We start from the raw sequence: 15000 nt of genomic DNA, 5'->3' as shown, positions 1-15000 counted from the left end.
AGTGTGAGATATTGTACCATAGCAACATGTACTGTGGAAGTGTGAGATTCTACCATAGCAACATGTACTGTGGAAGTGTGAGATTCTACCATAGCAACATGTACTGTGGAAGTGTGAGATTGTACCATAGCAACATGTACTGTGGAAGTGTGAGATTGTACCATAGCAACATGTACTGTGGAAGTGTGAGATTGTACCATAGCAACATGTACTGTGGAAGTGTGAGATTCTACCATAGCAACATGTACTGTGGAAGTGTGAGATTGTACCATAGCAACATGTACTGTGGAAGTGTGAGATTCTACCATAGCAACATGTACTGTGGAAGTGTGAGATTCCACCATAGCAACATGTACTGTGGAAGTGTGAGATTCTACCATAGCAACATGTACTGTGGAAGTGTGAGATTGTACCATAGCAACATGTACTGTGGAAGTGTGAGATTCTACCATAGCAACATGTACTGTGGAAGTGTGAGATTCTACCATAGCAACATGTACTGTGGAAGTGTGAGATTCTACCATAGCAACATGTACTGTGGAAGTGTGAGATTCCACCATAGCAACATGTACTGTGGAAGTGTGAGATTCTACCATAGCAACATGTACTGTGGAAGTGTGAGATTGTACCATAGCAACATGTACTGTGGAAGTGTGAGATTCTACCATAGCAACATGTACTGTGGAAGTGTGAGATTCCACCATAGCAACATGTACTGTGGAAGTGTGAGATTCTACCATAGCAACATGTACTGTGGAAGTGTGAGATTGTACCATAGCAACATGTACTGTGGAAGTGTGAGATTCTACCATAGCAAAAATTAACTTACTTTTCCCTGCACTCACAAATGACAATAAAACAAAGTATTACTCAAGCCCTTTCGCTACGGACGCAGGGTTAAGCCCTTTTGCTACAGACGTAGGGTAAAACAGACCACTGTGTGTCCCACTCACCTTGTTGGCTAACAAGACACAGGGAACGGGAGAGCCGTCAGGTAGCTGCACTTTGCTGTCAAGGTCGTTCTTCCATTTTGTGACGGCCTCGAATGTGGACGCGCGTGTGACGTCAAAGACAACGAAGGCTCCGACAGCCTCCTTGTAGTACACTCTCGTCATGTTCCCAAACCGCTCCTGACATGCAGAGAGGCACACAGGAATGTCAAGAGTTAGTCAATACAGTGGAACCCTCCTTGTAGTACACTCTCGTCATGTTCCCAAACCGCTCCTGACATGCAGAGAGGCACACAGGAATGTCAAGAGTTAGTCTATACAGTGGAACCCTCCTTTTAAGACCTATACAAATCTGAGAAAATCGGGTCTTAAAAAGGAGGAAGTCTTGAAATTGGGGTTATCTTACAGAGGTTATGAGACAGCAGGGTGTTAAATTGGGGTTATCTTACAGAGGTTATGAGACAGCAGGGTGTTAAATTGTGGTTATCTTACAGAGGTTATGAGACAGCAGGGTGTTAAATTGGGGTTATCTTACAGAGGTTATGAGACAGCAGGGTGTTAAATTGGGGTTATCTTACAGAGGTTATGAGACAGCAGGGTGTTAAATTGGGGTTATCTTACAGAGGTTATGAGACAGCAGGGTGTTAAATTGGGGTTATCTTACAGAGGTTATGAGACAGCAGGGTGTTAAATTGTGGTTATCTTACAGAGGTTATGAGACAGCAGGGTGTTAAATTGGGGTTATCTTACAGAGGTTATGAGACAGCAGGGTGTTAAATTGGGGTTATCTTACAGAGGTTATGAGACAGCAGGGTGTTAAATTGGGGTTATCTTACAGAGGTTATGAGACAGCAGGGTGTTGAAGGGGAGGGAGTCTTAAGAGAGGGGTTCCACTGTACAGGATGTCAGGAAATAACTGTAGGTTTTTGAAAGAGTGAACACAGTTGTACCTCCCAGAATGACCCCTCTATTTTACGGCTCCCTTAACAGTACAGCACATTTTTTCTGACGGCCGGATTATTTCTCCTTGCACTCTTACTTTCCAACGTGACGTTATAGGCTAGTCTCTAGCTTAGGGCTGAGTCTGAAACACGTGACAAAGGAACACACAGTTTCATATTTGTTCACTATCCAAAATGTGCATTGAAGCACAAGTAGCGATTAATCTCCAATCTGAAAGTGACTTCGAGACGTAGGATCAGGTCAAAGTCACCGCGTAGGGTTCTAGGCGAGTAAGTCTCGAACAAAATAATTGTGTATCAATTTCAGCAGGAAAAGTAGTATCTAACTAATAGTTTTCAACGAGAGAAAACAGAATCTGAACATGTACATGTACCCTAGAGTTCTGTTTTGCTTATTTGTTTTTGCTGAAATCTAGTACTAATACAGGGAAGAGAACTAATAATATAACGTCAATATTGCTATGCAGGGAAGAGAACTAGCTTCGCGTCAATATTGCTATGCAGGGAAGAGAACTAGCTTCGCGTCAATATTGCTATGCAGGGAAGAGAACTAGCTTCGCGTCAATATTGCTATGCAGGGAAGAGAACTAGCTTCGCGTCAATATTGCTATGCAGGGAAGAGAACTAGCTTCGCGTCAATATTGCTATGCAGGGAAGAGAACTAGCTTCGCATCAATATTGCTATGCAGGGAAGAGAACTAGCTTCGCGTCAATATTGCTATGCAGGGAAGAGAACTAGCTTCGCGTCAATATTGCTATGCAGGGAAGAGAACTAGCTTCGCGCGTCAATATTGCTATGCGGGGAAGAGAACTTAAGCTTCGCGCGTCAATATTGCTATGCGGGGAAGAGAACTAGCTTCGCGTCAATATTGCTATGCGGGGAAGAGAACTAGCTTCGCGCGTCAATATTGCTATGCAGGGAAGAGAACTAGCTTCGCGCGTCAATATTGCTATGCGGGGAAGAGAACTAGCTTCGCGCGTCAATATTGCTATGCAGGGAAGAGAACTAGCTTCGCGCGTCAATATTGCTATGCGGGGAAGAGAACTAGCTTCGCGTCAATATTGCTAATCGGGGAAGAGAACTAGCTTCGCGCGTCAATATTGCTATGCGGGGAAGAGAACTAGCTTCGCGCGTCAATATTGCTATGCGGGGAAGAGAACTAGCTTCGCGTCAATATTGCTATGCGGGGAAGAGAACTAGCTTCGCGCGTCAATATTGCTATGCAGGGAAGAGAACTAGCTTCGCGCGTCAATATTGCTATGCGGGAGAACTCAGCTGGAGGGAAACATGCGAGGCACCAGCAGGTTTGAGTTGAACAAGTGATAAGAAAGTCCGACCTGCAATGTCCCAGAGCTGAAGACGGATGAGTGTGTCTGCATCCCAGTTGAGCACCTTGAGGGCAAAGTCCACCCCGATCTGTACGCCAAGGTCAAGGTCAAACACTGGAACTTGGTACACAGAGGACGTTCATAACTTTAAATAATTTATTTTTATTTTTTACCATTATTATATGGCCACATACCTGTCCTTAAAGTGTAACTAAACAGACATTTTGAAGTGTCAGCTTTACTGAATTGCTTTATGTTTTGTCCAAGTACAGACCTGTAGAAGCGATACTGGACGATTTTTCCAACGTTTACTGTGTTTTCTGATTTACTACGATTTTTTAAAAGTGTTGAACCCATTTCAGATTTACCTGATTATCTGTTCTTGATTTGATACTTCCAAAGAACAAGTGGTACTTTGAGTTCCGGTTTTATGTTTTAACCAATCAGAATTTGGTTCCTAAATAAAATCGTCTGCTGCCTGTCCCAGCAGAGTCGGCAACAAGCACTGCTTGCCACATGTGTGATGTTACCAACAGAAATAGCCATAAATTGGGCAAGGTAGCAATGTAAATGAATTGGATCTAACTAATGTGCTTGTACTGCATCTCTGGCCTTTGAATTCACAAATGTACTGGCTCAGCGTGAGAGGCAACATCCTGTCGAAGTCGTAAGCACGAGGCTGACTGGGAGATTATTATTCGAAGAGCATGCTGAAACGGATTGTAAGTACAATATTGTACATGTTCTCGACATTTCTGTTGATCTTTCCTTAACTTTAATTGTTTCCTTGATTTAAAACCCTAGGGCTTGTATTTTCAGTTGTGATACTAAGCACGTATCTTTACCACAGTATCCGATCACTTCACACTTGAATTTTGGAATGATGAAGTGGAATTATTTCTGGATCTAATTTATTCCTTGTTCCCCCCCTCTCGATTCCTTTTTTCGCCACATATGTATTGTCGTTTGAGGGGGTAGATGCGTGTACTGGCTGATTTTTTTTAATTTTTTTTACTTCGGTCAGATACAGATGATTGGAAAAAAAAACTTGTCAAGGATTTCAGAATTCAATAGATCTGTTCGAAGTTTTTACGGGATGGGTCCTGTTACAATACAGACTGAATGTGCCCAAGATGAACTTTTGATTAAACATACACACACAAATGAATCTCTTGAGTTTGTTATACGGCGAATGTCCAGTTTCCACCACCACGTCTGTGGTATGTTTTTATACTGTTTGATTGAATAGACTGACGTGCATTCTCTCGCAAATGTGCGCGCGTGTGTTTGTCTGTGCCTCAGACTTATTAATCAAAGATGATGTTGCACATTGCAGATCTATGCGACAGGAGCAAGTGGACAAGACAGCTACATTTGTCTGAGCGAAGATCCAACGGTAAGCTCTTTTAGCCGAAGACAGCGAGCCTGGGTGCATGCATGCAAGCTTCTATCATGTTCGTGTGAGTGCTGCAGGGCTATTAGACGACTTTTCATTATTCTTGATTTGGAGATCCATGCAGGGTATTAGAAAGTGCAGAATATACACGTTTGAACAAATACGATGTGTGTTTGCTCTGAAAAAAAGAAAAGACGCAACAAACAAACATTGTATTTGTTTAAAGTATCACAAATATTTATTACCTGTATCTGCATGTTTTGATAATGATGAAGGGTAAATTACTTTGACGTGTGCTTTTTGTTTTAACCACACTGATAACGAATGATAGAAACACAGACACACTTAATAACATATCCACATACATTGTAACAATAAATGTAAGCTGAATAATGCCTGCAACACATTTCAGGCCTCAGAAGGAAGTAATTATGAGATTCAGACAGAGAGAGAAAGCCCAACACGAAACCAGTTGTGACATTTTTTATTTCATTATGTAATATTAAAAACACGACAACAACGTATTTCCTGTACTTAGTTTCGTGCAATTATGGATTGCAAAGTATGTCTAATTGAGTGGCATAAAGAGGCACAGTTGCATGAAAAACCAACTCGGATCTTGACTAGGATCAGGATTTTACATGGACACAACCTAGAATTTAACATCCTGGGGGGAGGGGGGTACTGCGCCTTTCACATCAAGATGTAAAGATCTATTTTAAATAATACTTATTAGAAGGGAACAAAATCAAACAAACTATGGGCAACAATCGTTCTGAGGGGAGAGAATTACCTCTTCCGAAGAAATTACCTCCCTTGCTTTTCTTGTCGTGACTTATGTAGAGTAAAGTGAATAGAAAGTGAATCAGTCAGTAACAAAAAAAACCACAACATTTCTTAAGATCAATGAGGAGTCTTGAAGTATTTGTCAATGTTAATCTTGTATGCATAACAAACAATATATTACGGATTGATAATTAAAGAAAATCGTCTCTTCTACAGGGTTGACCCCCCCTAAAAAGGACACCCACAACCATGCAAATTACTTCTGCATCTGTTGAACCAATTATTTTATATATGGTATTCATTAACTTCAGTTTATGTTCTGCCTTTCCTGTAAGTGGCAATTTTGTAAATTGAATGGTCTGACTTTTGTGCAATTTTATTTTTTTCTCTCCAAATTCGGGGGTCGACTAAACAGAACGAGTTTTGACATTGAGCGGTAGCCATTTTTACCTAATTTAAACCCTTCAGGCTTTTACCTTTTTGATTATTTTGAATGTCTGAGTATGTAAAAACATCCCCTTCAACCCCCGGGCTATCGATGACCTGAAGAAAGCATGCAGTTACAGCTAGGTTCAGGGCAATCCTCAGACACGAAAGCGTTGGTGTCATTGGTGATGCAAAAGTTAGATAATTTAACCTACAAATTTGCCACTTTGTGAACTGCACATGCATAAAATCAAGTTTAAGTATGCTGAATATGAAGTTATCCAGTCAATTGGTGTAGAAGTTATAGCATTTCTGTCAGTTAACAGTATTTAAAATCTCTAAAGTAAAATCTGACATATTCGAAAGTTTTGCATAAACACCCAGACAATTTTTACGATACTCTCCTAAGCTTCTCCACTTCTCAGCCCTGTCTTGGAAATGAATTCGAATAAGGCAGTCAAAATAACTTAGTTTGGAGCACCCATCAATCAGAATAAGCATTAACTTTTGACACAGGAAATATCTTCTACCGAAAGCTCTCCTGGTTTTATTCTACATTTTTCCTGCATAATGGTAACAAATTTAATGATAAATCTAAACAACGAAGTGACTGTGGTAAGATGAACAAAGTTAAAAAAACAAAGGATTACTGTAAATGGTTTACGAATCGAAATCTAAACAAGTTTTAATGATAAGTAAAATGATAAAAAAATAAAATAAAAAAAAGCTAACGTCCTCGCATTTGTCCAGAATTATTCCATGTTTAACATGGGAACAGAGGGATAATTGGTCTAAAGAATTTTTAAAAAGGAGGGTTAGGGACTATATCTGTATGCAATGCCCGCTATAGGCGAAAGACTTTTGTGGAATCCATGGAAGAATGCATCGCTGTTGTGCTGGTTCAGCTTGAGGTCCTGTCCTTGCGAATATCCTGCACACACAAAAACACGACTTTTTAAGCCACTTACGTTGCATTCCGTGACATAGCTTTGTTAAAACCGTGTGCCTGATAATAATGACAGATTTTGTTGATATACATTTTTTTTAAGACACCCCATATAATATTGTTTGACAATCTCTTTCAACATAGTTTACGAATCACCAATGTGTATACACACGCAAATAACCCACAGGTCAATAAATTACTTTCCAGAGAGAGAGAGAGAGAGAGAGAGAGAGAGAGAGAGAGAGAGAGAGAGAGAGAGAGAGAGAGGGAGAGAGAGAGAGAGAGAGAGAGAGAGAGAGAGAGAGAGAGAGAGAGAGAGAGAGAGAGAGGGAGAGAGAGAGATTAAAACTAGAAAATGTGTGCTATATAAAACAAGGATAATCTCTGTCAAATCTTCGCTTGTACCTGCATGGTGTTTACTGCGCTATATACACAACCTGTTTTATTTCATTTATTTATTTAATTTTTTTTTGGGGGGGGGGGGGGGGGTGGATGTTTTGTGATGAGGGTTTTTTCAAAGTGTTGTGGAGATCGCTAGATACCACTGGAATCGAATGGAAGGATAAAGAACATTATGGAACTTACTTTGATTAAGTGCGCAGTCACTCATGACGTAAGCGTAGACGCTCATCGAACAGATGGAACTGTGTAGATCTAACCAGATTAGTGTCGATGTTTCCCGAATATTCTCGTATGTCCATTAACTATATAAGTAGGGCTGCGCACACGTATTGTTGTTCTTTACCAGTCTTGCACTTGTTCTTTCTTACACTGTGCTGAGAGATATTGTCACCGTTGTTCCAGCTGTTAATAAATCTACAGAACCTACACATATCGTTGTGTCTCCTTTGCGACTGAGAGTGACGAAAGGAAAAACACGACAACTGGCGTCGCCGACAGTTACTTCCCTTGTCTATTCGGAGTGACTTATTACTGCAAAATGACGGAAACAGAGCAGCTGATAACGCTTCTAAGGGAGCAGTTGGAGCAACAGCAACGCCAGCACAAGGAAGATATGGAGCAACACATGCACCAGATGGAGTTGATGATGAAAGTGTTCAGTGGTGCCGCAGCTTCTGCCAGGGAGGAAAGCTACGACGATCCGAGTGCTTCGAATCTACGTTTTCCCATTACTACACAGGCAGCTGCAATCCCATCTTTTGTTGCGTTTGATGCAACATCGGAACTGTGGCCTGACTACTGGTCAAGATTTTGCACGTTTGTGGTCGCCAACTCCGTACCGGAGCAGCGCAAGGCTCAAGTTTTCTTGACGAATCAGACTGCTACGGTCTACAAACAACTGGCAAATCTGGCTACTCAGCAAAATCCGCCCAAGGACATCAACAGTTTGACAATGGACGAGATTGTCAAATTCATGAAAGAACAGTTCGACCCGAAACTCTTCATAGTGCGAGAACGTTTCAAGTTCTGGAGTGACATGAAACGGAAGCCAGGCGAAACTCTCCAGGAGTTAGCAGCGCGCATACGCCAAGACGCCGCTACCTGTGACTTTCCTTCGATCAAAAACCCACAAGACGAAGCTCTGAGACAGAGATTCATATGTTCTGTCAACAATGAGGCTGTCTTAAAGGCTCTATTCAAGATCAAGGACACAGAGCTGGATTTCGCACGTGCTGTCCAAGTCGCGATTGAGACTGAAGACGCAGCGAAGGTTGCCAAGGAAACTGTCTACGGTTCCAAGACCATGCCAGTCAACAAGGTCCACCAGAACAAGACTACGGGTCCACGAAAGAACCACAAGCAGTCTAATTCCACAGACAGGAAGTGCTACCGATGTGGAAAGGCCCACAAAGCAACAGACTGCCCCTACAAAGACGCCAAATGCCGATACTGTGACGTCACAGGACATTTGGAAGCTGTCTGTAGAAAAAAGCAACATCAGAATCGGGAACGACATTCCCAGGCTTCCGTGAAGAGAGTCACGAAAGCAGAGCTTGTCAACGCGATCCTCGGTAAAGTTCCCCAAGATACTCCTAGGTTGGATGTACCCATAACAATCCAGGACCGACAGTTCACCATGGAACTGGACACCGCAACTACGGGAAATTTTGTTTCTCTTCCGGTCTGGAGACAACTAGGAAAACCGAAGCTGGATGACGTCACACATCGTTACGAATCTGCCAGCAAGCACGACCTGCCCGTGCTGGGAACTTTCATGGGCCAAACCAAGGATCCAGTGACTGGTAAGCAAAGCTCAATTCCGTACATCGTCACCAAGATCCCTCATCTGAATCTGCTAGGACGCAACGCAATCCAGACTCTGGGAATTTCTGTGGACAATGCTCTAGGACTGAGGAGCATAGAGAGTCACGCTAAGAGTGAGGGTGCAAAACCTACGCATCCAGCGACCTCCAACGCGCCTTATGCTGCCCTGCAACGAGATTGTCACAGACTGTCTGATAAATTCCCAAATCTCTTCAAACAAGAATTGGGATGTCTCAAGGACTTCGAACTGGACGTGAAGTTCAAGTCTGATGCGAAGCCGGTTTTTCACAAGGCACGTCCGGTACCTTTCGCTCTTCGTGATGACCTCGCCAAAGGCTACGAAGAAGGCATCGCCAAAGGAGTCTGGAAGCCAGTCCAGTTCAACGAATATGGAACGCCAGTGGTACCAATTCGTAAGGCACAAACCTCGGGCACCCTGAAGCCCAAGCTACGGATCTGTGGTGACTACTCAGTGGGCATCAATGATCAGCTTGAAGATCACCGTCATCCAATGCCACTCCCAGAGGAACTGATGCAGAAGCTAGGAGGTGGATTCGGATACACCAAGATCGATCTTGCTGATGCCTACAACCAGATCAAGCTGGCACCAGAGAGTCAACGCAGGCTAGCCCTCAGCACTCACCGTGGGGTACTCCTGCAGCAACGACTTCCTTTCGGGATAAAGTCAGCACCTGGTTACTTTCAAGAGATCATGGAAAACCTGACCTGTGATCTACCTGGTGTTGCCGTCTTCCAAGATGATATACTCGTCAGCGGGAAGGACGCCAACGACCACCTGAGCAACCTGGAACGTTTGCTCACTCGTCTGAACGACAAAGGACTCAGATGTCGTCGTGAAAAGTGCGAGTTCGCACAAGCCAGTGTGGAATACCTTGGACATACCTTATCGGCCGAAGGGATCTCCAAAGGATCGAAGGTCGAGGCAGTTTTGAAAATGCCAGCCCCTACGGACGTCTCAAGCTTGAAGTCTTTCTTGGGCTCAGTTCAGTTTTACGGGAAGTTCATCCCTAACCTGGCCAGCATGGCAGAGCCGCTCTACCGCCTGACGAAGAAGGCGAACCCCTGGAAGTGGGGAGATGAGGAACAGGCAGCATTTGAACAGTTGAAAAATGTGCTTTCCTCGGATCAAGTTCTGGTACACTTCGATCCAAACAAGACTTTGGGACTAGCTTGTGACGCGTCCAACGTTGGAATTGGAGCAGTCCTATTTCATCGCTATCCAGATGGAAGCGAGCGCCCAATCGCCAACGTGTCCAAGACTCTCACGGCTGCAGAAAGGAACTACAGCCAAATCCACAAGGAGGCATCCAAGTCTCAGATGACTCCAGACTTGAAAGCTGTCGTCAAGGTAACCAGACAGTACAAGGCCGGAGATCCTGTGTATGCTCTGTACCATGGACCTCGCCGAGACAAACAACACCGATGGGTACCAGCAGTCATCAAGAAGTCTCTGGGTACTCGCTGCTTCAACGTCATGGTCATTCCTCATGGTCCAGTATGGAGACGACACTGGGAACAGCTACAGCCACGCTACACCACTGAGGAAGACAATGAACCTGGTGAGGAAGTGGACACTGTTTCTGAACTTGTAACAGATCACCCCATGGAGATCTTGGAAACTGTGCCACAAACTCGGAGACAGACCAAACCCAAAGGTACTCCATCCGTTCCAGAGTATGGACCAGACAATCCAAGACGGTCAAAGAGAACACGCAAACCCACAGAGAGACTTTGCTGTTGATGCTTCAGGAGTAGCATCAGTTTAGGTGGGGAGGTGTTGTGGAGATCGCTAGATACCACTGGAATCGAATGGAAGGATAAAGAACATTATGGAACTTACTTTGATTAAGTGCGCAGTCACTCATGACGTAAGCGTAGACGCTCATCGAACAGATGGAACTGTGTAGATCTAACCAGATTAGTGTCGATGTTTCCCGAATATTCTCGTATGTCCATTAACTATATAAGTAGGGCTGCGCACACGTATTGTTGTTCTTTACCAGTCTTGCACTTGTTCTTTCTTACACTGTGCTGAGAGATATTGTCACCGTTGTTCCAGCTGTTAATAAATCTACAGAACCTACACATATCGTTGTGTCTCCTTTGCGACTGAGAGTGACGAAAGGAAAAACACGACACAAAGCCTTTAAGTTAGTGATTGTTCTGGCTTCATACAATGACATTGCATTAATTTTATAAGTGTATGTGTGTGTGTTTCAGGCAAAAGCTGATATTACAGTCCTAGTTGTATGCAGTACCTCTGCTTCTTCGTTCAGGAATCAAAGTATACAATCTAAACCGATTATTTTGTTCAATAATGTTCAGCTTACCACCCCGAAGAAGGCAGTAACGTGCCGAGATATTGATTATAGATATTAACGTACCTAACCTGGTTACTGGTGTGTTTTCTTTTTATTTCAATAATGTAAATGTGTGACAACTTGCAGGGTACTTGATGTTCAGAGCAATTTTTCTGGCAAAAGACCTTTTATGGATCAAAGAAAACTTTTGTCATGGTGCACAAGTCAATCAATTTGGTTGATAAATAATTTGTGCTGCATTTTCCCTGGTTCCAAAACGTAGTATGTATTACCACATGTCCTTACCTGTCATTGGCATCACATGATTCTCTGCAAGCAGTCTTTTGTGGAAATACGTCATTTAACACTTGCACTTATAGTAGGTGGCTGTGGAACGGTAGACATGCAACGACAACGAACAACAAAAGACAAAGTGTGGAGTACACTCATTTTTCTTAACATACGCTAAGTTTCTTTGAGAATGCCCCAAGTGAAAATCAGGGGTTCCTAGGCCTGATATCACAATTAAACAGCTTCTTCAGGAGGGAAAAAAACTGTTATATGGCGAGATGTCGTGACAAGAACAGACAGCAGCAGCAGCAACAACAACATTGCTAAATCGTCGCTTTAACAAAATTTCATGTTTAGCATCGCAGACAAAGCACGGCTACTGATCCGACCAAAGCCACACTTCATGCACGATGGGCACATTGTTATGGCCAGCTTGTTAACGTGCGCATTGTGTATGTTTTACATAGAATTGAATGTGTTTGTCGTTGTGTCTGTCATCTATCCTAGTCGTTTGATTTAGAATAAAGCAAACTTATTACAATGACGATTTTCTTCGGTTTTTGATGAAGGATTGGCATCAAGACTTTTCCTATTTTCCAACTCTGCCACCATACACTGGCCGTTCAGGTCTGCATGTCGACCACATGGTGTGTGATCAGATTTTTTGGACATGTTCACAATGCTTACATGACCACCAAATGGAAAATCAGTTGGTATTTGTTATGTTTTTGTGTTAGCACAATCTTCATACAAGTAAACAGAAACAGTTTTGTTGCAAACAGAGCCTTCATAAGAAAAAATGCTTCTAAGTCAAAATACATACCCTCTTTTTCGTATTGCGTAAAATATACCCATAAATTCTGGACATCATATTTTTATTTTTTTTCACAACAATGAAACCAAACTTTGGCATATGTTTTAGCAATATATTCACAATAAAACCTATGAGTTTGAAGGCTGCATCTTGTTTTGTTTATTTTTGATAATTTTTTTTGCAAACCCATGCAAATGGCCAGTTTCTGGGGAGAGACTGGGGAGATAATGGCCAGTATAGAAAGAGTTAATAAGTAAACTAATGTCAGAAGTAGGTATTTACCTTGTTTGCCTTCGCATTCTTGATAGCCCGCTGCAGCATTTGTATCACTTCCCTTGACATTCAAAACGCCAATGTATTTCTGAAAGGAAAATAAAGATATTGACAGAAACATCACACAAGTGGTATATCATATGCTAGGTTTTGTTTACAGTGCCTGTTCTACGACCACATCTGATTGTAATTTAAATAAAGAAAAACTGTATCCATTTATTACTTCTCTATTTGTGTGTGTTTGTGTGTGTGCAGGGGCGGATCACATCATTTTTAAGGGGGAGTTTCCAAATTTCTTTTAGGGACAATTTGACGACGCGAAGTGTTTAGTTGAAGTCGCGAAGCGTTCAACCTCCTTGGGGGGGGGGGGGGGGGGGGGGGGGGTCCGACAAATGTTGATAAAAACAAGGAAAATGGATCAATCTGAGCCAAGAAACATCCCCTAATACACCTTCCAAAAAAGTAAATATATTAAGAAAAAAAATTTGAATCACAACAAGGACAATTGATCGATCTGGCGCAACCTGAGCAAACTAATTAGCCAACTTCTTTCCAAAATCGTCACTTAGAATACAAAGGCCGGCTCCTAAGTGGTCCGGAAACCCCGGAACCCCCCTCCGGATCCGCCCAGTGTGTGTGTGTGTGTGTGTGTGTGTGACCGATGACCGTCTCTAAATTCTAATCGTTGCGTTTGCATGGTAATAAAGTTTTAATACTGGATATGCCCATGAAAAAATATCATTTCTTGTTCATGTCATTGTGTGTGTGTGGCCAGGATCGTGACTTCTGCTTGCCTCGACGTCGTCTTCAGAAAAGACACAAAATGCCAGCAGGCGTATGTTCTTGGAGCACTCAGTATGCCGTCATCTGCAAACAAATAAATACAAATTATTCAATTGTGTAAATAAAGAACAATCATTTCAATATTACAACAAAACATTCATATAACTGTAGTCTTCTCCAGAGACATCCACTACACTATCTTTAAATAAAACTGCCGTAAAAAATTGAAATACTATAAAACTTACCCCCACTCAGATCTATTTGGGATTATTCAAGTTTCAACCATGAAACGATGCCGGTTTGGACAGATCTGCTAGTTTGCCGCTGAAACTGAAATCAAAGGCGATCTTCAGAACTATTTCTAATCTTGTATTTGTGATTAATATAAAATACTGATCTTCCCAATAGAAGCTGATGTGTATATGTTACAGGCAAGTTGGGAAACCAGGCATTTCCGGAAATGACTACCGAAAAGTAGTCATTTACGGAAATGACTGATTCACTCGGTCATTTCAGGAAATGCCTAAAGTTTAGCTGGATATTTTAGTCATTTCCAGTAATGACTGAAATTAGCTGTTAGGCATTTCCAGAAATGCCTGACACACAAACTCTTGATCAATCGAAACGCACGCACGCACGTGTACAATAAGAATGAAAAGGGTTATAAATATGTACCAGATTTTAATGTTATTATCTGTCAGATTAAAAGGTAGATAAAAGAATAATAACAAAATGAAATACTAAAATACACACATTTTCATGTAGATTTGAGTGTTAATTACTCTTCTGTTCATTTGTTTTTGCATGCCAGGCTTTAGTGGCATAATGCTTTACGTTCAGAGCATTTGCACTGTGCACTTTAGGAATGGAAATGGTTATAAATATGTGCAAGAATTTAAAATGTAGATAAAATGTAGAGCAATGAATAAAACACACACACACCAACACACACACACACACACACACACACACATACACCAACACACACACACACACACACACACACACACACACACATACACACATAGTTTGAGTACCAGGCATTCTTCTGTTCATTTGTTTTTGCATGTCAGGCTTTGGTGGCAACGACTGTTGCAGAGTACTTTACGTTTGAAGCATTTACACCTATTTGTTTGACACTTTTTCCCCCCAGAGCAGTTGCATTTGGTAAAGCCCTGTCCTCCACTCAAGGAATTTTGAACAACTGCCTCGCGGACACTGACCTGTTTGTCACATTTTACATCTTGCTCTGTCAAGAGTTTCTGTGCGCAGAGTTCAAATTCATTTCTAGTGAAAGATCCTTTCAGTACCCCGCTTCTTGTTGCAATTTTATACAGGTCGTTTTCAGTCTTGTGCAGAATAATTCCCAGAATGTTTCTGGGATCTCCTCGACCCCTGTCGACCAGGGGAACGGGCACTGCCACGTTGTCTCCAGGTTGTCCCGGGCATAGCTCTATTCTGCTACGCTTTATCATTCGCTCTGCCTGCCCCTTCTGG

General features: G+C 42.2%; 2 protein-coding genes and 2 long non-coding RNA genes across 7 annotated transcripts in view; 1 reads left to right on the top strand and 3 right to left on the bottom strand.

The window, feature by feature from the left end:
• The window catches only part of LOC138980575 (ras-related protein Rab-32-like), a 56700-nt gene that overhangs the window by 2559 nt on the left and 39141 nt on the right, over positions 1 to 15000 (bottom strand). For all 4 annotated transcript variants that reach the window (XM_070353464.1, XM_070353468.1, XM_070353465.1 and 1 more), the window contains exons 3-4: positions 3251 to 3329; positions 954 to 1135 (exon numbers count right to left, since the gene is read on the bottom strand). In XM_070353464.1, the coding sequence (XP_070209565.1) occupies positions 954 to 1135; positions 3251 to 3329 (261 nt within the window). The remainder of the gene's footprint in view (positions 1 to 953; positions 1136 to 3250; positions 3330 to 15000) is intronic.
• LOC138980574 (uncharacterized) lies at positions 3445 to 11840 on the top strand. Its single transcript, XR_011460394.1, has 3 exons — positions 3445 to 3963; positions 4578 to 4637; positions 11263 to 11840. It is a non-coding gene; the product is annotated as an uncharacterized lncRNA (long non-coding RNA).
• Positions 13103 to 15000, bottom strand: part of LOC138980573 (uncharacterized) — a 5426-nt gene continuing 3528 nt past the window's right edge. The window contains exons 2-3 of the long non-coding RNA XR_011460393.1: positions 13749 to 13833; positions 13103 to 13587 (exon numbers count right to left, since the gene is read on the bottom strand). This is a non-coding gene — a long non-coding RNA (uncharacterized lncRNA). The remainder of the gene's footprint in view (positions 13588 to 13748; positions 13834 to 15000) is intronic.
• LOC138980572 (KRAB-A domain-containing protein 2-like) overlaps positions 13912 to 15000 on the bottom strand; it is a 4120-nt gene continuing 3031 nt past the window's right edge. The window contains exon 2 of the mRNA XM_070353463.1: positions 13912 to 15000. This exon is cut by the window's right edge and continues 1356 nt beyond it. Coding sequence (XP_070209564.1) covers positions 14556 to 15000 — 445 coding nt within the window. The 3' untranslated portion in view covers positions 13912 to 14555.

Source organism: Littorina saxatilis, linkage group LG11 (assembly GCF_037325665.1).
Source record: "Littorina saxatilis isolate snail1 linkage group LG11, US_GU_Lsax_2.0, whole genome shotgun sequence".
NCBI classification, from domain to species: Eukaryota; Metazoa; Mollusca; class Gastropoda; order Littorinimorpha; family Littorinidae; genus Littorina; species Littorina saxatilis.
The sequence above is the reverse complement of the archived record's forward strand: the minus strand, read 5'-3'. Positions and strand labels throughout refer to the sequence as shown.